General features: G+C 46.9%; 1 protein-coding gene across 9 annotated transcripts in view; it reads right to left on the reverse strand.

The window, feature by feature from the left end:
• Positions 1–16,174, reverse strand: part of MGA (MAX dimerization protein MGA) — a 59,017-nt gene extending 42,843 nt beyond the window's left edge. For 7 of the 9 annotated variants that reach the window (XR_008431323.1, XR_008431322.1, XM_053944700.1 and 4 more), the window contains exons 1-5: positions 16,047–16,174; positions 15,277–15,392; positions 13,379–13,491; positions 13,173–13,287; positions 3,249–4,390 (exon numbers count right to left, since the gene is read on the reverse strand). Coding sequence is in view for 7 of the 9 variants with exons in the window: in XM_053944700.1 (XP_053800675.1) it covers positions 3,249–4,312 (1,064 nt within the window). In the remaining 2 variants the exon portion in view is untranslated. Of the gene's footprint in view, positions 1–3,248; positions 4,391–13,172; positions 13,288–13,378; positions 13,509–15,276; positions 15,393–16,046 lie in introns of all 9 variants that reach the window. The other 2 variants (XM_053944698.1, XM_053944699.1) reach the window with 2 other exon arrangements.
• Positions 16,175–22,439: the final 6,265 nt, after the last annotated feature.

Consider the following 22,439-nt stretch of genomic DNA (forward strand, 5'->3'; position numbering starts at 1 on the left):
ATTTCATCTGGCCTTAGTTTCTGACGTTACATGCAACATAGGTAGTCATAGAAACTTCTCTTCCTCTAATTATGGGAAGATGAATCAAGGAATTTTGTCCTCTCAAAATCTTCAATCGAAGATCAGGTAAAAATGGTGAAATAGTGTCTTAACTAGCTCTTTCTTTGCCTGATATTGAACAGCGCATATTTAAACCAACTTTCTTATAACCCAAGTAATGTATTTGACACCCTTGCAATATAACAACAAAAGCAGAGAGACTGCCTTTTGGCTTTTTCCAGATTAAAACCATTAAGCTGCTCATTTTTGAAAGTACCAAGATATAGCTTTTTTTTTTTTTTTGGTACATTATTTTAAAATACACTGTGAAGAAGTTGGAGGGGGAATCTGATTTCTTGTGGAATTAATCTAGCAATCAATGGCAGAGGTTTGAAGGATAATCACTTGCCTTTCTCTGCCAAAAGACAAGAAAGGAAAAAAAAACCTCAAACTATCAAGACTAAACACAAGACAACTAAATTACAATAACAAGACTAATGGAGCATTAAAAATCCCACAGATTTTTTTATTTTTGAAGGAGGGAATTTAAAAGACCTTGGAAAGGAGGAGAAGTACATTAGCCTGTAAGACTTAAGAACCAGTAAAGTTTGTTTGTTCCATGGCCTAAACATCTGAGTATGTCCAGGGATAAGCATTTCTACTGAAGTATCCACAACTCAAAAGACTTTTTTTCTTTACAATACACCTAATTAAACTAATCATACTATCAGGCCACAGAAGCAGAAGGGAAAAACTCACATAGTACCATGGATAAAAAAAACAGTCCTTTATTTCTGAAGTCCTCTAATAACTCAGGATTAAAATTACTCTTAGGTATAGATGAAAGCTTTTACATGGTTCTATTATCAAAAATGTCAGAAAAATTGAGTATGGGTGGGAAGTATCACCCTCAACAGCACTAGGAACTCCACTGCTTTTGCAGAGGATTGATTATCTGAGAGGTAACAGCTCCCAACTTTGCTTCTCAAATCTAAGCACAGCAGAAATCATTACCATGCCTAAAAGCAAGATAGTGCCTATCAAGTACTACCTACTAAGAGCTTGTCCACCACAAAAACAAAAAACCAAACCAAACCAAACAAACAAAACCACAAAAAAACCCCAAAAACTACAACACAACAAAAAACCCAAACAAACAAACAGAAAACCCACAACTTCCCAGTCTTCATTAATTTGTAAATATTAATGTGTTTCGTTTGATTAAGAAAAATGTCACACTCTAGTGCTGTCCTTGAAAGCTGACATACCTTTAAACTCAACTGTATGGCATGAAAACACTGTGAACAGATCAGAACTAATGTTCTGAAAAACTCCAGCACTTACAAAGATAGTTTTGCCATTTCTTGGATAAGATCAATTTTCTCTTTCCAAGTAAAGAATTTGACTTTTTCACACAGATTACAAAAACAAAAATAACAAAAAGATGGCCAATGCTTTAAAGTAGTTCTAGGACAGTGGCAACTTTTTTTCATCAATGAGACAGGTGCTTCCAAGCTGGACAACAAAAACTTTGCAGTCTTTTCCAGTCTGCACAGATTTTAGCATATTTCAGAGATCAGCTGCCTTGGAGGCAAAACCAGAAAAGGAATCTAACATGCTCTGGACTGAAAGAAATCAAATCTGCCAATTTGCATCACCTATTTTTAAGGAAGGTCCCTGAGTTGTTGAAACATTTTTTGTTCCTTGGGAATAAACAGTTCTCAACTAAATCTGCTTCAATGACCCTCTCCAGGCAAATGAATATCACTATGAAAGCAAAATAAAGCTATCAATAATTATTTTCTGAGTTTTACTTCTAACATGCAAAGTTATCTAAACTTTTCTCCATGCTCTTAGGAACTAAAAAAACCCCATCTTTTCTGTAATCGGTGTATTTTCAGTATTTAAATTGGGTTAGAACAGCGCTTTTTTGAGAATAAAGTAAGTCTAGAAGACCTTTCTTCTATTAGACTGAAACATGAAAATACTGCAAAAGAAAGGTTTGGGCACTCTAGATCTCCGAACAATTCTAGTACTCTCAAGAATTACTACAAATAAATTCAATAAAGTGTCAAAGTATGAATAACTTCATAATCTGAAGTTTTTCAGTTACTCAAAAGGCAAAGAGATCCTTCTTGCAAGACAAAAAACAAGAGGAAACCTCTGTCCTCTCTAAAACACAATGCAGTTGTATAGTAATACAGCCTTTGTATAATACAGTTGTACAGTAATACAGCCTTTGTATAAATACATCATAAATATAACTTTTCTCCAATAAGAACTGACCTCTAATTTCAACATTAACCATTAACATCATCCTGATATCCTGCAGTTAAATAGTTTTCTTGTGCACTGGTCTAAAAGGTTGCTTTAGTCACTAAATCTTCAGCAGATTAAGCCTGGTATTAACAAACTGACATGAACCAGCATGGCAGAAAAGAAACCTCTATGTTTTTTAAAATAATAACTTCTCATTCAAAGTATCTCTACATGGACATTAACTATTCACTAAGTCTGCTCTATGCTATTGCTTGGATTTTCAAAACTAAGTAGAAGTGCAGTAAAATAATAGGTTTTGCCAGGCTTGCTTTAGAAAAACCAAGTTGTTCTGAAGTACTTCCTTTACCTCACAGCAAATACGACTCCTACCAACAGGCAGGCTACCTCACACTTCTTTGTGGAAAAAAACAATTCACACCAAGAAGTTATTGACAAAACAGTGGCTTGTTGCCAATTACAACTGCCTTGCAGCAATCCCTACACATATGCAACCTAAATACCCACACATCATTCACTTTCACAAATGAAAACTGAAGCTATAGATAGAAAGCATGTCAATGTGGTGAGCAACCCTAAAAGCAAAGGCATCGTTTTGATGACTGCAATGTGCTCTGCCTAAAACTCTGAAAAAAATTATTTTAGCCTTCTAAAATGCTAAGAGGGTTAACAGAAATCCCTCAATGCTTCTCAACAATGGGAACTAAAGCAACACAGAAAATAATACTGAACTCTTGCATTCCCCAGACACGTTAGAAAGTCAAGACTGATACCATGACTGAGCAAAGAAAAGCTTTTAGTAATATTAACTATTCTGCCATTTCAGGTCATGCAAACTTTAGCTGCAAACCTCTACACTGAGCATTCTGTTATTTATTTACAAAACATCCCACTTAACCAGCGGTTGTATTGAAAATGCAGTGCTAACCCACCTTTCAGAGACTTCTTGTTTTAGCTTTGGCATAACACCTGAAGGCAGGTCACTGTCGAGGAGACCCAAGAAGTCTCCTTCTGCATTAAAGGACTCTTTATTCAGCTCAATGTCTGATGGGTTTTGACTAATGAACGAAGTATCTAAACTTTTCTGATGCACATCTAATGCATCAACTTCAGCAGGGCGACCACAAATGCCAGGAGTGCTAAAAACATCACCTCCTTCCAATTCTGAGTTGTTGTTCTGTTTCACATCACGCTGAGGCCGAATATTCGGCCCGTCATCTCTGAACCCTTTAGCGAAAGGATTGTAGTCTATTTTCAGCTGGGTAATCTGGATGTTCTGGTAGGCTGTAACTGCGAAGAACTCTGTCTGTGGAAAGGTAAATGTATGGACATCAGGGCCGTTAAGCTGAATGACTTCTGTGGCTTTGTTTGCAGGCACCAAGTGAAGTCGTGGCAGATATCGGTGCATAGAATGCAGGATTATGTGACCCTCCTGGTCCAGGATATTGTTGGTAAGTTTGAGTTTGTAGAAGGATACTGGCTGGTGCATCCAGAACTGGCCAGTGGAAGGGGATTCTGGATGAATAAACACTCGTCCTAGAACATGTGGTTCTGCCTTCCCACTGGGCTCCCACCAACGGCCATTCCATTTGTATCGGTGGTTGTCCACAGGGGATATGTCCATGACTAGGATGTACTTCTGACTGGAATTCAGCCCTGTAATCCAGTATCGGCAATACGGAAACATCCGCCTCCCCTGCTTCGTCAGGATCATCTCTGTGCTGCGATGGTAGAATTCATTCCACATGTTGTTGTTATCTAGGGTGACAGTGATGCCCCCTGAGACACAGTCAGCTGGGAGGCAGGTCTTCACTCTGGGTTTGACTGGAATTGCCACACTGCTGGCGAGAGCACAAGCATCACGGTTTGCTACTAGGATTCCTTGGTCAGCTTTTCCATTTCCCTGCTGTTGTTTCAAGATGACAAAGAAAGCAGGCGCTGCACCAGACACAGTCCCGCCATCCCGGCTAGTCAAGACAATCTGCTGTTTCTCCATGATGAGCACTTTCACAAGCTCTCAAACCCAATGCAAATTCTACAGAGTTCTGATAATCTTCTATGTGTGTTCACCATTCTGGAAGAAAAGGAAAACACAGTTAAAATTATTCCAATACAGTCTAAGAAAGTAATTAAGTCACATGACACATTCTTTTTGCAGTAGCTCTACACATTATAATCTTAAAAAGATAAGCAGTACTATAAAACAGAGCACAATCAGGGTGTAACAAATCAAAGTTGCATGTATGCATACAATTTTGACCTTATAGACATGAGGGCTATGACGCCTTTAAATTGCTTTTTCATACAGGCTTTGCCCCAACAGAACTCCTTGCTTTGCTTGGTATTTTTAAACACTTTGTTCAGACAGTCCCTCTAGTCTGCAGATCATTCACTTAACAACGTCAGGCAGAACATGAAAAAGTTTTCAGGAGAGCAAATGGCACATTTCTGATACAAAGCCAAAAGTCTTGCCAGAAAGAAAGACACAGTTCCCTGAGGTCTGCAACTTGCCAAAAATTTAAAGGAGGAAAATTTTCTCTTAATTTCTTTATTGAAATCGTTAAAGTTTGTGTGTTTGGAGTTTCTTTACTTACAGTCCCCAACAATCCCAAGAACTTATAACTGTCTGTCAAGGGCAGAGAGAAAAAGAAGGGACAAAATACTTCAAATGGATAAGCTCTGAAAAAAGACACAAACTAACCCCCAAAAGACCATGCAGCTAAGATTAAATGGATGAATGTGAAGCATTGGGCAGCCTCAGTTTCCTTTATCTTCTCAATTATGGAAATAATTTAAATCAAGCAAGAAAACATTTGTACTGTTATGATTAGCATAATCATTGTTTAGGGAACTAAAGAAGTTACTTTTATCTGCATATACGCAATTCCACTTTTGTGTGTCTACCTCCCAGGTTAAGGATTATGTCAACAACTGTAACGAAAGATCATAAACTACTTCATTTTTCAAATAGCCTGTATATTCTTCTCTGTGAAAATTTAAAATATGCACTTCTGGTAGCACAAAAATCCTATTTCCACATCCAGATGTTTGTAATTTGATCCTTATTGTATGTGGAACACAACACTGACAGAAAAATTATTGATTCTTGTATCAAATATCTAGCTGATGGGAGCCAGAGTCCAGAATTAATCACCACTACTAGAAGCTGAGATGCATCCCCCAGAGTCCTGAGGGAATTGGCTGATGTGCCAAGCCACTTTCCTTAATATTCAAGAAGTCGTGGCAGTCAGGTGAAGTCCCAGGTGATTGGAAAAGGGAAATACTGCACACATTTTTTAAAAAAAGGGTAGATAGAAGTATTCTGGGAACTACTGGCCTGTCAACCTCACCTCTGTGACTGGGAAGATCATGAAACCGGTCCTCCTAGAAGCAATGTTAAGGTGCATGGAGGACAAAGGTGATTTGCCATCACAGTTTCACCAAGAACAAGTCCTGCTTGCCCAACCCAGTGGCTTTCTCCAACAGTGACTGCATTGGTGGACAGTGATGTTGACTGGTGACAACAGTGATGTTGTCTATCTGGACATCCATAAAGCCTTTGAAAGAGTCTCCCACAAAGTCTTTCTCTCTAAATTGAAGAGAAATGGATCTGATGGCTCATCTGTTGTGTGGATAAGAAAATGGTACAATGGTCCCATCCAGGAGGTAGTGATCAACAGCTCTGAGTCCCAGGGGACATTCACGACAAGTGGTGTCCTTCATGGGTCCATACTGGCGAGGTAAGTGAAGCTAACATGCCTGAATCATGCCCAAAAGGACCTGATTGATGCTTGATGAGAAGTTTGACAAGTCCAAGTGCAAGGTGATACACCTGACATGGGGCAACCCCCAGTATCAATCACAGGCTGGGGGATGAAGAAATTGAGTAGTCCTGCTGAGAAGGACTGGGAGGTGCTGGTGGGTGAGAGGCTGGACACAACCCGGCCATGGCACTTGCAGTCCAGAAAACCAATTAAATCCTGTGTTAAATCCAAAGCAGCGTGGGCAGCAGGGCAAGGGATGGGATTCTGCCCCTCTGCTCTGCTGAGACCCCAACTGGAGTGCTGTATCCAGCTCTGGGGTCTCCAGCACAGGAAGGACACAGACCTCTTGGAGCAAGTCTAGAGAAGGGCCACAAAGATGTTGAGAAGCATAGAACACCTCTTCTGTGAAGATAGGCTGAAAGAGTTGGGGTTGTTCAGCCTGGAAGAAGCTCTGGGGAGACTTAATAATTGCAGCCTTTCAGTACCTAAAGGTGACCTATACCAAATCTGGAGAGTGACCTTTACAAAGGCAGTGATAGAAAAAGGGGAAATGGCTTCAAATTTCAAGACAGAAGTTTAGACTGGATATTAGGAAGAAACTCTTTACTATAAGGGTGGTGAGGCACTGCAACAGATTACCCAGAGAAACTCTGGATGCCCCAACACTGGAAGTGTTGAACACCAGGCTGGAGATGGGGTTTTTAGCAACCTGGTCTAGCAGAAGGTATCCCTGTCCATGGCAGGAAGGCTGGATCTAGGTGTCCCTTAAGGTCCCTTCCAACCAAAACTATTCTATGATTCTGTGGGGTGGAAAACACCCACATCTCTTTCCAGAGAATTAACTCTTAATTTACAAGTTTTAAGTGAACTGGATATTTAATAAGACATCTTTATTTTATTAGGACTGGGGTACTGTAGGAGGAAACCCCCCCCCGTGCTAACAAACTGGCAAATGATGTCAAAGCTCAAGAGACAATTTATACTCCTTTTATCATTTATATGACAAATGTTCTTAACAACTAGGAAATATGAGAGATCTATTTCTACCCCTTACACTTCACACTTTAAAACTTAACGCAAAAGTTAAATTGGAGGAAATAAACCAAAACTGTTCTGCACAGATTTTGATACCTGTGAAGTTACAAGGTCTGGTTTTCAGTTTAACTTTGCAGAGGAAATTCTTACCCACAAACATACTCACAACCACCTACCCAAGGACTCCTTAGAGTCTAGGATACAAAATTAATTCAAGTATATTGCTCTGCTTTTTCAGTAGATTACACCTCAAGTCCCAGCAACACAGAAAGTTATCCCCAAGAAATGAGCACTTTCATATTCACCCACAAGAACAGAACAGAAATAAATCTCAGATATACAGAGTGGTGAAAAAGGAACCACGTAAGATCTACGTGATTTTCCACCAACTTTGCATATACACATATAACACATTTATATGTATAGTAAACATACAACTGGAAAGTGAGTTCACATTAATGCTGTGCAGTATGCACCAAAACTGTACTGGCTCATAAAGGAAGCACACTATCAAAGTGGCTTCAGATCTGGTTTAACGTATGCAGAATGCACGTAGCTTTACATTTACTTGCTTCCTTTAAAGTCATTTGACTGAATTATCTTACTTAAAACACACCAGAAGAAAAATTACAAAAAAAGCTCAACAACCATGCACTCAGCAGTTCTATGCATATAAAGACCTATAGAGTAACAGTTTCTGTTCTCCAGCACTCAAAGTTCTTATGTTGTACTGCAGTAGCTATTTCTACTACAAGCACCACGCACAGTATCAAGTCAGTCTGAGACGTGCGTGGTTAAAATGTGATTATGGGTAATTAAAGTAATAAAAATCTATGTTATTTCAGCACTAGCAAGGTCAGATACCAGAAAGCAATTTCATATATTTTATTACATTTGGTGACACACAGGAGCCTGTTTTATTATAGCACATAGACTCTAATCCAGTATTTCAGGGGAAACACGTGTATTTGTGGAAGCTGAAGTTCTGAACAGCGTCAGAGATTTCCCCTCTCTACACAGAGACCTTGTATTTGAGAAGCAGCGTCCAAGCAGGGCACAGCGGCCAAAACCACTCACAAGTCGCACTAAGACCCGCCAAAAGCAGGACGACAGTCAGATGCGAAAGCGTCCTTCTCAAATAAACAAACCAACCCAATTCCCCACGCGGCGACCGGGACGCGGCTCGGCGCACGGCGCTCCGGGCCGGGCGGGCACCGGGAGGCACCGTGGGAAGGGAAGCGACGGCGGCGCGCGGGCCCCGGGGCTGCCCCGCCCGCCTCCACCCACCGCGGGCTGCCGCCGGGAGCCCCACGGCGCGCGCCCAATGGCAGCGGGCACCGCGCGCGCCGCCGTTCAACACCGACCGAGCGAGCGGGCACCAGGAGGGGCCGCCCCGGGAACGGCGGCGAGAGACGGGGGCCCCGCCCCGGGCAGGTGGCGTCACGGCTGCGGGCCGAGCGCAGCACCTGTCGCTTTGAACGCCCTCCTCTCCCGCCCGCCCCCCGCTGCCCTCCCCGGCCGCGCCGGACGGACCCCAGCCAGAAGCCTCGGGACGGGGAGCGGCAGCCGCCCAGGACCAGCGGGAGCCAGAACGACCGCCAGCGCCAGCTGGCTGAGGGGCAGTGGAACGAGCGCACGTGGGGAAACCGCGCCGCTCTTCGCCGGGACCCGGCACGGCCCTGCCCGGCGGGGCGCGCGCTGCCGGCGCTCCCGAGGCGGCCCGCGCGCAGCGGCGCCTCGCGTGGCCGCCGGGGCGCGGCCGGCGGGCCCGGGCCCGGCCGCCTCGTGCCCGCGCCTGGTGTCAATTTTCGCAGTTCGGGCGGCGGGCGGAGGGCGCGCGCAGAGGCGCGCGGGGTTCGCGCGCGACGCGGCCACTGCTCCCGGCGCGGCCCCGCCCCCCGGTTGTTACCGTGCGCGAAGCGCGCGCGGCCTCCCGCTTCCTTTCTCACGCGGACCGTGTGTCCGCCAGCTGGCGACAACGTGCGTGCGCACCGTGCTGACGTCATGGCGCCGCAGCGCGCGCAAGCGTATAGCAGGCCGGCATCCCCCTCCCTCCCGCCTGCCCATCACGTGCCCGCGCCGCGCGTAGGGCCCGGTGCCCGGCCCGGCCCGGCCCGCGCAGCGCCGCGCGCGCGGGCATCTCTCGCGCACCGGCGGCCGTCGAAAGCCCCGGGGCTCCGGTCGCGCGGCTCCGCCTCTCTCCGCGCCAGGAGTGCGCGCGAGGCCCGCGGCGCACGGCGCCCCCAGGCGGGCCGAGCGGGGCGGCACCGCCCCGCCATCCCCGTGCCCAGGGCAGCGGCCGCCTCCTCCGGGAAAGGAGCACCGCTCTCTGCGCAGGAAACGCACACCGCGCCTTTCCACACTTCACAGCGCTACTGCCGGCAGGAACCGACCACCTCCCGCAGAAAGCCTCAGCTGAGGAAGCAACCATGTCAGCGGTATTTCCATCGTCTGAGCAAGCTCTCGCTGACCGGCCAAATTTGGCACGGCGCAGACTCTGACCACCGCAGCTGTGGTGCCTCTGGGCGGGCAGACACAGACCTGTCACACCGCGCCCCCTGAGCCGGGCCCTGGGCGCTGTTACCGAGGCGCTGACAAACTGAGAGCCCGGGCACGGCCTCGACAGAGCTCTCCCGCCCGGAGAACGGCGCCGAGCAGGTGTCGCCCCATGCCCAGCCTGGCAGGACTTCACAGACACCAAGGGAATTAATTACATGTAATAAACCTGGCACTTCTGACAATAAGCCCACTAAAACAGAATTCTGAACATTAAGGAAATTCACATCAAAATGCATCACGGCTGCAGGCAAAAACATCTCCATGAAGCCCCCCATCCCTTCCCTTTTCCCATTAAGGTTATTTATTTTACAACACTGCATCCACTATGAAACGACAGAGACTTACACATGGTGCTAGAAGGCAGACATCAGCTAGTAGGGTAACACAAAGGTCCAGGCAACCAAATTTTGCACTGACTGTTGCCTACCACAAACTATAACTTTGTCAGGACTGCTCCTCAATCTGTCAGGGTTTTTTTTGTCTTATTTGAAAATGGGTAGAAGAAGAGCAACTTCTACAGCATCCCTTTAGAGGTTTCTTGGCAACATAGGTTTATGCTATAGGAAATTATCTCAGAAGCACATAACTAAAGAAAATACATTTTTAAGAGACTTGACCAACATGCATCAAAACATTAATACAGGTGGAATACCACCAGCTCTGTGCGTGTATGCACACCTCTGTCTCGAATGGGCAGGGTCTTGTGGGTGGAGGGGTGTTGGACATCACATAAGCAGGGCAGTCTGAGCCACCTGAGAGACAGAGCACGTGCCAGCACCAGGAACAGCACTGCAGCCTCTGGAGCTGCTGTGTCCACATGCCAGCAACCAGGGAGACTGGGATTCAGGAACCAACAGTGTCTGAACTCTGCTGCTGCAGGGTATCTACTATACATATAAATACAGATATATATATATACAGACACACACACACACACACACACATATATATATATACATGTGTATGTGTATGACCTCCTCCTGCTCAGACAGGGAAGGGAGCAGGATATGGCTGTCTCTGTTGTGCTCCTGCATCTGTGTGTCCTCCTGATTGGTGTGGCCAGACATGTTTACATGTAAATGTCATGTGTGCATGTGCTCTATGGGCTTGTAGCTACCAGCAATATATTTTCAGCCTTATTACTGGTCATATTTGGGGCACGGAGTTGCAACAGCCTCAAGGTGTTGGATCCAGCATAATATTTTTCTTGTAACAAATCCAGTCAGAAATAATTACACCAATTCCAGGGATAGTCATTTTATACCTACAGCCATCACATTTTCTGTAGAGCAGTCACTGAGTTTTAGGGCCACAGGATAGAGATGCTGTTTTGTATTAACCAGTTTGCTTCTGAACAATGACAATACAGAAATAAGTGAGGGTTTTTTTTCAGGCAGAGTAATTTGTAAAACTGAGAACAGACACAGAACTAAAGAACAGACAGCGCCCCATGTTCATGGCCCACAAGCCACATGTTCCAGTCATGATAAAAGAAACAAACCAGAGACTGTTGACATTGGCAGAGATTTTCCTACAATTTTAGCTGAGGCAGGTAGACAGGCTTGCCTGCACCAAAATTGAACCCCTGGTTTATCAAGAGAACAGATTCATCAGTAGAAGTCACAGCAGTACTGCAGACTCCCACCAGCTTAAGTAACCCAATTCTAAGCAGCTTAAAGCTGACAAGAAACAGCAGTGCTGCACTAAAGAACATCATCTCATTTAGATCACTATGAACACCAGTTTTAAGGACTTGTTTGTGCTAAACATGAACTGGCAGCACGGAAATGAACTAGCTTGCACCTATTGAATCCCTGATCAGAGGGAGTTACAACCATCCCATTACTGGCTAGTATAAGGTATTTGAAACGCTCAAGTTGACTACCAAGATGTAGACTCTTCCCCCAAATGCTTCTTTCAGACATATTCCCTTGAAGGTATGAACTACAGTCTTTACAAGCTGCATTTCAGCACCCCGTAAATCACGCTCCTGTTTTCAGTATTGCCTACACGGTGCTATGAAGCGCTCATTCAGGCCTACCTGCTACAAGTAATAAGAGATGTAACTGTTAGAGCTGCAGCAACAAACTGTTCTTCAGCCATTCTTACGTTTAACCTGTGGTAAAGATTCAGTAACAAAGTAGGAATTGGAGGGTCACAAGTCCCAGGCTTCGCTACAGAGAACAAAATACCTTGTAGAAAATATACACATGTAACTATACATAGTTATGCAAAAGAGACCAGCTGCCAACTTGTGAAAAACACACAAGAGGTGTTGATTACATTTTTGTTGGCAATCCCCTGAACACAAAGATTGCTACTACACAAGGATAGGACATTTCTGTCACACAGCATAGTGTGAAAAACAGTACTACAGAAGCATTATTGGAGCATAAAGAAGGCTTTCAGCTCTTAAATTCACTTGCCAAAAACAAGCACCAGCTGAAACTACTCACTACCTGGAAACAACAGCTATCAAAACCAGCTGTGCCAGTGTAACACACCCACAGCAGCAGTCAGCAGTTTATTACAGCAGTCTAAAGTTTACCACTAACTACAACCAGACAGCCCTGACTGGGCTCAAAAATCCCATGTTTTGGACATTAAAAAAACCCAGAAACCAACCACCAACCAAGAAACCAAAATCCACAAGCATTTAAAGAGCTGAAAACCTAGTGATGCTACAGCCAGAAGTGTTGTGCAACGTGCACACTAGAAGAGTTAAAACACAAAAAACCATTCTTTCTTTAGACAACGTTTTGCCACTTTGGAGAATGATAAACAGTAGCAACCCACAGGAAATTCTGATAATCTAACCAAAACTCTGGATTAAACTGCATTTAGGAAGGTATCTAGTCCCATTTTCTATGCCATAACCAGCCCCACAGGCCTCCAACTCCTTCTCCAGACCAGTAGTAGTCTCCCAGAACTTAATGTTTGCTGTGCACGGATGTCTCTAAAAATTAGCAGCATCTATGTCAGCTCCAGATCTCTGTCCTTAAGCAAGAGAACCAGCCCAGATTTACTTTAAGAAGTTTACATAATGTTATTTTTGATAGGAAACTAGCTTAAATTCTTTTCTTAGCCTTAGTGAAGAAATATAGTTCAGTGCCAAGAAGACAAAAGATTAAAGTGGTGGCAGAATCTAGACAAAAATTGAGATTGAGAAAAAAAAATATTGAAAGAAATGAACTGTTGCAGGAAAAAAGAAGTTTTTCAGACATTTTAAAAATGTTTTTTAGCTTTCTTGCTGATGCAAAGATTCAAAAGCACATGCTCCAGCTGCAGTCAGGAAGCACTTATGCCCACAAAAAGTCTGACACAGCTTGTGCACTGCCAGCTTTCAGCCCAGAGCCTTGCTTTATACTAAAAACCAAATTCACGTCACACTCCCAACTATTGCAGGATGAATAGGTGGCAGTTCAGAAAGTGTTTCACCAGCTGAGAGCTACATGCCTGCAAGAGCAGCAGCTGCTTTTGGAGGAACAAGGCACATACCTGGGAGGGCGGAGGAAAGAAACTCCTGCTTCCCCTCTCCAATAGCCATACCATGCCACGGAGTCCAAACTTCCAGCTCCCCATAAAGTCAGTCGTTTGTCAAACAGCATTAATCCTGCAACATAAAATATACAGTATTTTGCATCTCTCAAGAGTTACCTGAACTTTCGGGAAACACTTCCTAAACACTGAAAATGGGAACGCACCCAATTGGATGTGGCACACACAGTGCCATGGTCTAGTTGACAGGTGGTGATGGGTCACAGGTTGGATTCCATGATTTTGGAGGTCTTTTTCAACCGAAATGATTCTGTGATTTCTGTTAAGAATGAACCACTGGTGAGAGGCCAGGGGAAAAAGCCAAAGTTAACTAATAATAAATGCTCTTTTTTTATCTGTATACAACATGTTATAGTTAGATTAATGTATTTTACATTATTTCCCATATTTCATCAGTCAGTGATATGCCCATTACATTCAATGAATGCTGTATTTTTTAACATACTATTATTTCAACTACCAAAAATCACAAAATAAAACAATAAAGCAATGCTTTATGCTTTTTGCCATGCAACACTGGCAGAAACCAGACATAATCAGCAGGAATAGCACCATTTTGATGAATTTCAATCCCTTTATGGCCATCACGAGGAACTTTTATCACATACATGAATCTGCAGCTGGGGATCTTGTCCACATCATAGAAACAAAACAAAACAGAAAACAAAACAAAACAAAACAAAAAAAAAAAAAAAAAAAAAAAAAAAAAAAAAAAAAAGAAAAAAAAAAGCCCTCACCTGACTTCAGGACTATCCTACTCATCCAGCTATTTTATAGCAATACTCATTGCTACAGAGTCACCAATGGCTCAGCAAGTTAGAACTGCCAAGGAACCCTTTTAAGGTGAAAGTGACGCTAATTCAAGTCCAGACTGTTGGCGATGTGCTCCAGGTTTATATCCCTCTTCATTCTCTTCATTACCGTTTATTGACTTATCCTGTGGTCAGGCAGACCACACCAAATTAACAGAAAGCACTGTACAAGAGTTAGCAAAACAGCACAATTCCAACATCACGAATATTTGTTTAACAGTATCTGGGTCACAGTCTTGTCATTCTCCAAATTGGCTTTTCCTGGCATTGTGATTGGAACAAATAATGCATTTTTATAGTAGATAGGTTGTATCTAGTTCCCATTCATTTTCTCTCTTTTATGCTGTTCACATTCCTTTAATGCCTTTCTGTTTTGGGCTTGATTAAAAAAAAATTAAAACAAAAGAGCTTTCTTCTGGTTGCTTTCTTCTTATGACACACCTTCATCATCCTTCTCTCACATATCATTCTCACTGCATTCTTCCTTATCCAGTTCTGCAAAGGATTTATCCCAGGTACTAAAACTACCCAAAATCCAACAGTGAAAGTACATTCCATCTTTGTGTGGAAAGAGAAGAGCAACTCCACCATCACCATGATTGATTCTTTGTTCTAAGGTTACCCAGTCTTAAGAAAGATTAACAAAAAAGCAAACCAACAGCACAACACATCCTTAGTTATGGAAAAATAAGACAAGAGGAAAGCCCTCCTGATGCCACAGCTAATGACACTGCTCCCTATGCACATGCCATGACTGTCTTTTTGTAGACCCTCTGCTGTCTGTGAAACAGCAAACAGACAACAGCCTCCTCACAGAGAAGAGATCTTTCTCACTCCAGTAGGCAGAGACCTATTTCGTTGTGTTTGTAAGGAAAATGTCTTGGACTTCCCATTTCTTAAGGTTGTTTTTAAAAACAACCACAAACTTCACAAACTAGTGGATTTGCGTATAAATGAAGAAGCAGCCTACAGTCAAAAAGAACTTCCTTTTTTTTTTTTTTTTCCTGGAAGGTAACCAAACAAGTTTATTCACAAGTGGTTTTCTCCAGTTGCACGTTTTCCCCCATGGCAGGCACAACAGCGTCTGCACCAATACTGAGCCAGCAATGGGTGAGGTTAACAGCCATCTGCTGTTAGATGAAATACAGAAGTGAACGAATGCTGCCCATCTCCACCAGACCTAAGAAATATGGGGTTTTTTTCCCTACAAAAAGATGTACAAAAATGCTCACCTATGGCAACACTTTTGAAGCAGAATCTATTTCCCTTTCCGGTTCTCTGTACAGATTCACAAGGCACTGTGCCCGAGGGCACTGAAAGGGTGCTGCAGCTGCATCGGGCAGAACACCTGCAAGCAACAAGACCAAAGCTTCAGCCTGCCCCTCTTCTTTAAACCGCCCTCCGTTTTCAGTCTGCAGCAACTTCAAATCTTCGGGGCTCTAGCCCATCCCATCAAGCGCAATTACACACGGCCCATGCCTTCACACAGTTCACGTCGGGAGCAAGGCAGCGTGACTGTTGTGCAAGATTTGACATCTTAATGAGTCAGGCAAGACGCTCCAACCACATACTGGGAAGCCACTCATCTCCCCGGGCTGCTGAAACAGCCGCTGGCCCTCGTGCCTAGCTACTCCTCACTGAGCTCGCCTTCGCGCTTCGACTCCCTTCCAAACTCATCAGCTCGGTACGAGCAGTCCCAAACAGGGCAGTACCAAGGGCCACCAAGGACCGCGCGCCCCCGCGGCCGCCCCCCGCGACGTGCCGGGACGCACGCGCGTCGCCTGCGGGCCGCCCCGCCCCCGGCCGAGGGGCCCCGCTCCGGCCCCGCCCAGCCCGCCGGCCTCTGGCACCCAGGGGGCACCGGGGCCGCTTCCCGGGAAAGGCTCTCTCGGCACTGCAGCCCCGTCTCATAGGTGGCGCCGGCCACGCCCCCACCGGGGGCCTGTCCCTCGGAGCGCAATGGATTAGGGAGCAGCGGCAGCTGCCCAGGGCCGGGCCTCACCCGACCCTTCCCGGCTGGAGAGCCCGGATGCCGCTCGGTCCCTTTAAACAATCCCCCCCGGTCAGGTGACCGCCGGCCGCTACCCACGGCCCGCGCCCCCGGGTCCCAGCCGCTCGCACCCCTGAACAGAGCGGCGCGGGGGCGCGCGAGGGGAGCGAGCGGCCGCCGGTCCCGTTCCCGTCCCGCGCGCGGCCCCCTCGCCTCAAACGCGGGCGCGGCGGCAGCGCGCGGACAGGCGGCGCGCGCGCGGGTGATTGGGCGGCCGCCGCGCTCACGTGACGCGCGCACGCCTCGCGCCACCTCGAGTGCAAAACTTCCAAGGAGGGAGGGGGGGGGGCGGACGGCTCGTACCTGACTCCGCGCGCCGCCCGGCAACGCCCCGGCCCACGCGGCCCTCGCCCGCCACGCGCGACCTCCTGCCGTCCTCATTGGCCGCCGCGGTCCATCACGTGGGCTGCGCACGTTCCCGGCCCCTTCCCCCGGCTCGTCTCCCGCCCCCGCGAGGCCGGTGCCGGAGCGCGGCCGTGCGGGCGGAGCGCGGGGGGCGGCGGGGTCCGGTGGCGGCCCCGCGGTGCGGCTGCCTCGCGACGCCCCGCCAGCGGCGCGCCGCCGATTGGCCGGAGCCGCCCGCCGACGCAGTTCCGCTCCCAGGGCGCCGCCGGCCACGCCCTTCCCGCCCCTCCCGCCCCTCCCCCGGCCGTGCGCGAGGGATAACACGCCGCTCGCGCGTGGGGCCGCGCGGTAGCGCCTCCGGTGGCCGCGCCGCGTGCGCGCCCTTCCCGAGGGGCATCCGCGCACCGGGCGCGTTCCCGCGGGCCCCGCGGGCGCGCTCCTTCCGCGGCACCGCACTGTCTTCGGCCGCCTGCAGCGCCTTCCCGGGACTCCTCGTCTTTCCTCCGCCTTCCGCATTTGTAAATCACGGAAGAGGGGCTCGTGTGCTGCGGAGTGCGATTTTCTGGCGGTAGCTGGAGCTACGAGCGAACGCCTACGGAGCGATGCTGGAGTTCAGAAGGATTTCCCACGCTGTGGGTGCTTACTGCCGCTGGGACAAGGCTCTCGGACCCGGCAGGGCTCCGGGGGACGGGAGTGTTTGTCGAGCACCCACGGAACTGCACTCACACCAATCCCCGAGTTTCCGGGAAGCTACGTGTGAGCCGAAAGAGTTAAATAAAAGCTCGTCAGCATAGGGACGTATTCGCTAATACCTCTAAATATAACAACCCTGCATGGTTTAGGTAAAAGGTGATTCTGGAGACTCTTATCCAGAAACTCTATATTTGGTATACAATTAAATAATGGAACAAATGTTGATTGAAAAAAAATACAGAAACCCCCATGAGCTCTGGGCAACATGGACGTGTGCAGGTTGGCTGAGTTGTGTGGCAATTGTAACCGAGGGCAGCGGCTGCATCAATGAGGAAGGTCTCCTGTGCAGTCTTGAAAAATAACTTCAAGTTGTCTAAGGTAAAGGCAGGTAACATGTAATGGGAACTAATTTAAAATTTAAACAAAAGCTGGTGGCAAACAACACCATAATGTAGCCCTGGGCTGAAATTTCTGTGTTGGAGGTCTTGGCCTTGAAAGGTGCTCAGCCATCACAACAATCTGCATTCCCCAGGCATTGTGACATTACTGAGAATATGTTACAATATGGCTGGGGAGTCCATGAGGGATGTAAAAAGGGAAGTGTCTCATTAGACAAAGATTCATATTTCTGCAAAATTGAACTTCGTGTTGAATTGATACCGAATTGAGTGGTTGGTTCTCAGATCACTGAGATGGTCAAAGATATCTTCCCTCACGTCTTAGATTATATTTGAGGAATCTGTATACAAAGGTTACAGATACATTAACTGGTACATAAAACTTCTGTTGGGCTTTTACAGTCTTCCAGCTGAAGTTCAGAAGGGTTTGGATGTCAATGGAGAAAGCACTGGTAGACTTAGGACCTGTCTTTTTGGAATTTCTGGGCTGATTGAGGGATAGCTGCTTTGAAATTCCTGCTGCTATAAGGGATTAAGTGCCCAATTCCCAGCTGCAGGATCTGTTTTAGTTAATAGGCCAAACAGAGGAAACACCACCCAAATAAAATATAGTGTTTGACATTAACTGTAATGATATTGCAAACATATAAAAGGATAAAGAAGTAATGGCAAGGCAATCAAAGATATTGGAGTTGGAAAAATAAAGGATAACACATGGAAGGGAAGTAAGTCTGATAATCTCTCAGGGGGAAAAGACATTATGACTAGAGTGGTTTTGAAGGAAACCTGATGGTGTTTGTGAATATCAAAGAAATGAGCCAACTGTGTGTTACAGCTAAAAAAAAAAAAAAAGAAAAAAGAAAAATTGTTGTTTTGGTCTCTAAGTGCAAAAAAATATCCTTTATTGGAAATAGGTAGATCTCACAACTGCTGTGTTGAAGAAGTTCCTATGCAAGTTAGACTAAGAAATCTTAACTATAAAAATGTACACATCATTTGAAACAGAGATGCCCAAATTACAAGTGAGGTTTTGCAGAAAAAAAAAAAAAACTTTTGTTTGTTGGCTTTTTTTTTTTTTAAGTTAAGTATTGGGAAACTAAAGTTCATTAGAGATTGAGGAACCTTAAATAAGCAAGAAAAATAATTATCCTCCTCTCCCCCTCCTTTCCCTGCTGAATAAAACCTTTACAAGGGGGAAGTGGAGAAAGAGCAGTCAGTACCTGTTCTTCCAGGGGCCTGTTTGCCCGGGGACCACACTGCTCCTCAACATCATCTGTTTACCCAGAGGCTCCCACTCACTCTCCCATTTCTCTCCACCCTTCTCTTCACACATTGTTCACTGTGGGCCTCTTCACTTGAAATCAACACCCAACTTTTTCAGCTCTTCCATCCTCACCCATCCCATTAAGAGTGATAAAATGGGCCTGGAAATCCAATAGGACTGTTCCCACCGAGGAGTATATTTAGGAAATAAAGGCTTTAAAAAACTGAGCAGAAACAGGCATATCCTTTTGTAAGAATAAATTATACAGGTTTTGAGTGGGCTGAGCTTGTGGGAGGAAGGAAGTGTGATACAAAGAGAAAGGGTGGTGCTAAATCTGGTCTATGCCTAAGGCTGGCATTTTATTGCCAAACTCATTACCTGCTCTGTTTATTCCTGATGACTGTAAAAATCAAACCCCTATAAACAAATTTTGTTCTCCCATTAATAATATCCATTTATAATTAATCAAAATTTTAAAATAATTACATTTAAATGACAATAATTGCATTTAACAACCACCACAACCCCCATGTTTGAAGTATGTTATGTAAATGCTTTAATCCATCACTCAAAGCCTGCAAAATGTCAGATTAAGGATGCAACTTCCTGGGCACTGAGCAAGTCAGGATCATATGAAGAAAATAATGTGTGAATTTTTCATTAAATCAGTGTTACACACATGGGAACCAGCTAAAGATTGCTGAGATAATTGTGAAGCTGACATTTACTAGCTTTGCAGCATGGATTTTGCATTCCAAATAATGACCTTCTTAATACACGGAAAGGGTTCATTGACGATGGTTGCTTTCTGAGAGTTTCCCTTGGTTACATTGGAGCTGCTGCTATTGTGCATCCTTGTCACAATTTAAACCGGAACCTTCCCTTTATACCGGTCACCAGAGCTGCACATTACAGTGCAATTGTACAGCAAGAAAGGTTCTTCTTTCCAAAGCCAGAGACCAGGAATCAGCTACTGGGACTGGAGAGGGAAGGTTGGGAAGAAAGTCTGTCCAGGTTTTTCTTAAATAATTCGACAAGGAAAAGTGGCAGGCAAAGCAGAAGACGTGCCCCTAACTTTATTGCTGTTTTTGCTTCACAGATGTGATAAAGCCCCCCAAGATCTCATCGAGGTCTCCAGACTGTTCCCCCTTGCAGCCTTCCTTCTTAAGTCTTCCTGTCTCTGGACACTTGCAGGAGCCTGTGCTTCTGAGGCTGGGCTTCTGCTCTCTCTTTTACACAAGACTGCAAGGTGGCCGAGTCCTCTCCTTCTCAGGGATCGTCCTAGCTTCCCTCCACGAGGGTCAGGGACGGCTGCGACCTCCAAATTCCCAAGCTGTTGCCTTCCCCAGCCCAAAGAAGGCAGGGCTGAAACGAGGCTGCACTTTAGCTCCTCACTTCAGTCATTCCACAGAGAGCTGGGAGACCTGCGGCAGCGCTCACAGGAGGGGAGCTGCTGGCGCCGGCGCGTCTCTGCAATTTACTCCCGGCACGGTGTTTACCGAACACAAAAACCCCCTGGGAATGCATCAGTGATGAGACGCTGGGATTTGGCTTTCTTGCTGTAGGCGAGTTCCTAACGGGCACAAGGTACCTTTGGGATCTGGCCAAAGGCCATCGCTCGCCGAAGGGAGCAGCCCCGACCACCTCGGCGGAGCTTTTCCAGCCTCTCTGTCTTTCCCAACTGCTTTGTGTGCCGCAGTTTTGGCTCTTCTGCTGCCACAAGCCTAGCCGAGTCCAGTCTTTTTCCCTTCCTTTTCCCGTTTTGAAGGGACCGCAGCCTAAAAAACCCTTTCCTGCCCGAATGGTTCAAACCCACCGTCCCCAGGCCTTGGGCTGTCCCTTCCTCACGGTGACGGGCGACACCGCACGCGAGGGGTTAAACCTTCCCCCACGCAAGCCCCGAGGAAGGAGGCTGCCGGCGCAGCTCCCGGGTCAGATCGCTATCGCAGCGCCATCGACCTGAGTCCCGCTAGTAAATGGGGGCGGGGGCCGGGGCACGAACCTGCCCTGAAGTGCTGTGGGGGGCACGGCGTGCGAGGGGGGCGGGGGCTGCCCTGCGCCCCAGGGTCCCCCGGGCGGGCGCGGCCATCGGGTGCCTCCATCCCCCCGCGTCCCAGGGCTCCTCCACGACCGTACTCGCGCCGCGGGAACCCAAACGCCGATCGCTCGTCATCCACGTGAGCACGGAGCTGTACTGGGGCCTGGCAGGAAGCTCCAGCTGCAAACCGCTTGCACATGTCTGCCGGCAGCGGTGCGAAAGTGGCTGCGGCGCGGAGGCACCTGATGCCAGCGCTCCTGGCTGAACTTCCCGACAGCACCCAGCCTCTCCCTGGCTCCTAGAATTATTTCCTTTTAAACTGAAAATGGTGGTGATTTCTCAGATATGTGAAGCCAGTAGTTCTCATGCTGCAGCATCCTCATTTAAAGCAGATTTGGGAGCCCCAAACGATATTACAGATCTAACAGACAGACTCTACCCGTGCCCTGCAGCCTCTCCTGGTGAGAGGAGACATGAAGCAGGCACAGCTCGTCCCTCCTGCAAGAGGCAGAGCTCTGTCCCTGCAGCCCAGACTGCTACTGGCTTACTGGGGTCAAGGCCTTTGACTTTCCCCAAAGCGGGAGGCCTACCTGGTGGGTAACAGGGAGGAAGGAAAAGGGAGAGAGAGGAGTAGGGGAAAGGGACGAGGCAGGCGTCAGGCGCTGGGGTACTGCTCAGAGGCAGAGCAGTGGGGTCACAGGTTTTCTGGGTGGATTGGAAACCATTCTTAGACCGTTGCGGACCATCTAGAGGCTCCCACGCATTGGCAGAATTTTGCCCTCCCCAGTGGTGTCTGAGTGGCAAAATTTTTGCCCTCCCCAAGGGTGTCTGAGGGGAGCTCAAGGTATCAGCTGTCCAACTTGAGCATGAGGTCATCCTCTCCCCTCCCCTGTCTCCCAGCCCCAGCAGCGCTGCCCTGGCAGGACTAAGCAGCAGGGTGGACAGTTTTGCCATTCAAAGCAACTAGCTGCCCTAAGCACTTGTTTACTACCCACATCCTACCTCTGAGGCTGATGCAAATGAAAAATAAAGCTCCTGAGGCAGGCATGCAATGCAGAGACCAGCTCAGACACCCAGCAGCAGAGCACCAGCTCTCAGAGTCTGGCCTGAGGCAAGGAAACTTGCTCAAAAAGCTACAGCTGCATCAGTGAGCAGTGCAGTCAGAGCATGTTCACAGACCAAAGCCATTAGCATTAGCAGCTTGCTGCTTGTGCTGTACCCATTTGGGCAGGGATGGTTTCCTCAGTCCAGCTCCTCACCAGTCTGGGAACTGGCAGCCCTTGGGTAGCCTGTGAGCAGTAGATGCATTCTCACAGCCCATCTCCCAGCATTGCCTCAGTCAAAACTCCCCCAGTCAGTGTGAGAAGGGACTGTCAGGACAATCACTATGAATGCAGCATCCTTATCTAAAACAAGGACATGCTAAGGTGTCCACTTCAAGTCAGTGTTTTCATGTTATATATTTCATTTGAAATGCTTCCAGAGAAGCTACTAAAAAGGCACAGACAAGGCAATTATCAAATATGCATAGATGCTGCTGATAAACAACATAACCACATCAAAAAACTGCACAAGCAGCTTAGGCCACAAACAAGCAACGAACTCTG

This window comes from Vidua chalybeata, chromosome 6 (genome assembly GCF_026979565.1).
Source record: "Vidua chalybeata isolate OUT-0048 chromosome 6, bVidCha1 merged haplotype, whole genome shotgun sequence".
Taxonomy (NCBI): Eukaryota; Metazoa; Chordata; class Aves; order Passeriformes; family Viduidae; genus Vidua; species Vidua chalybeata.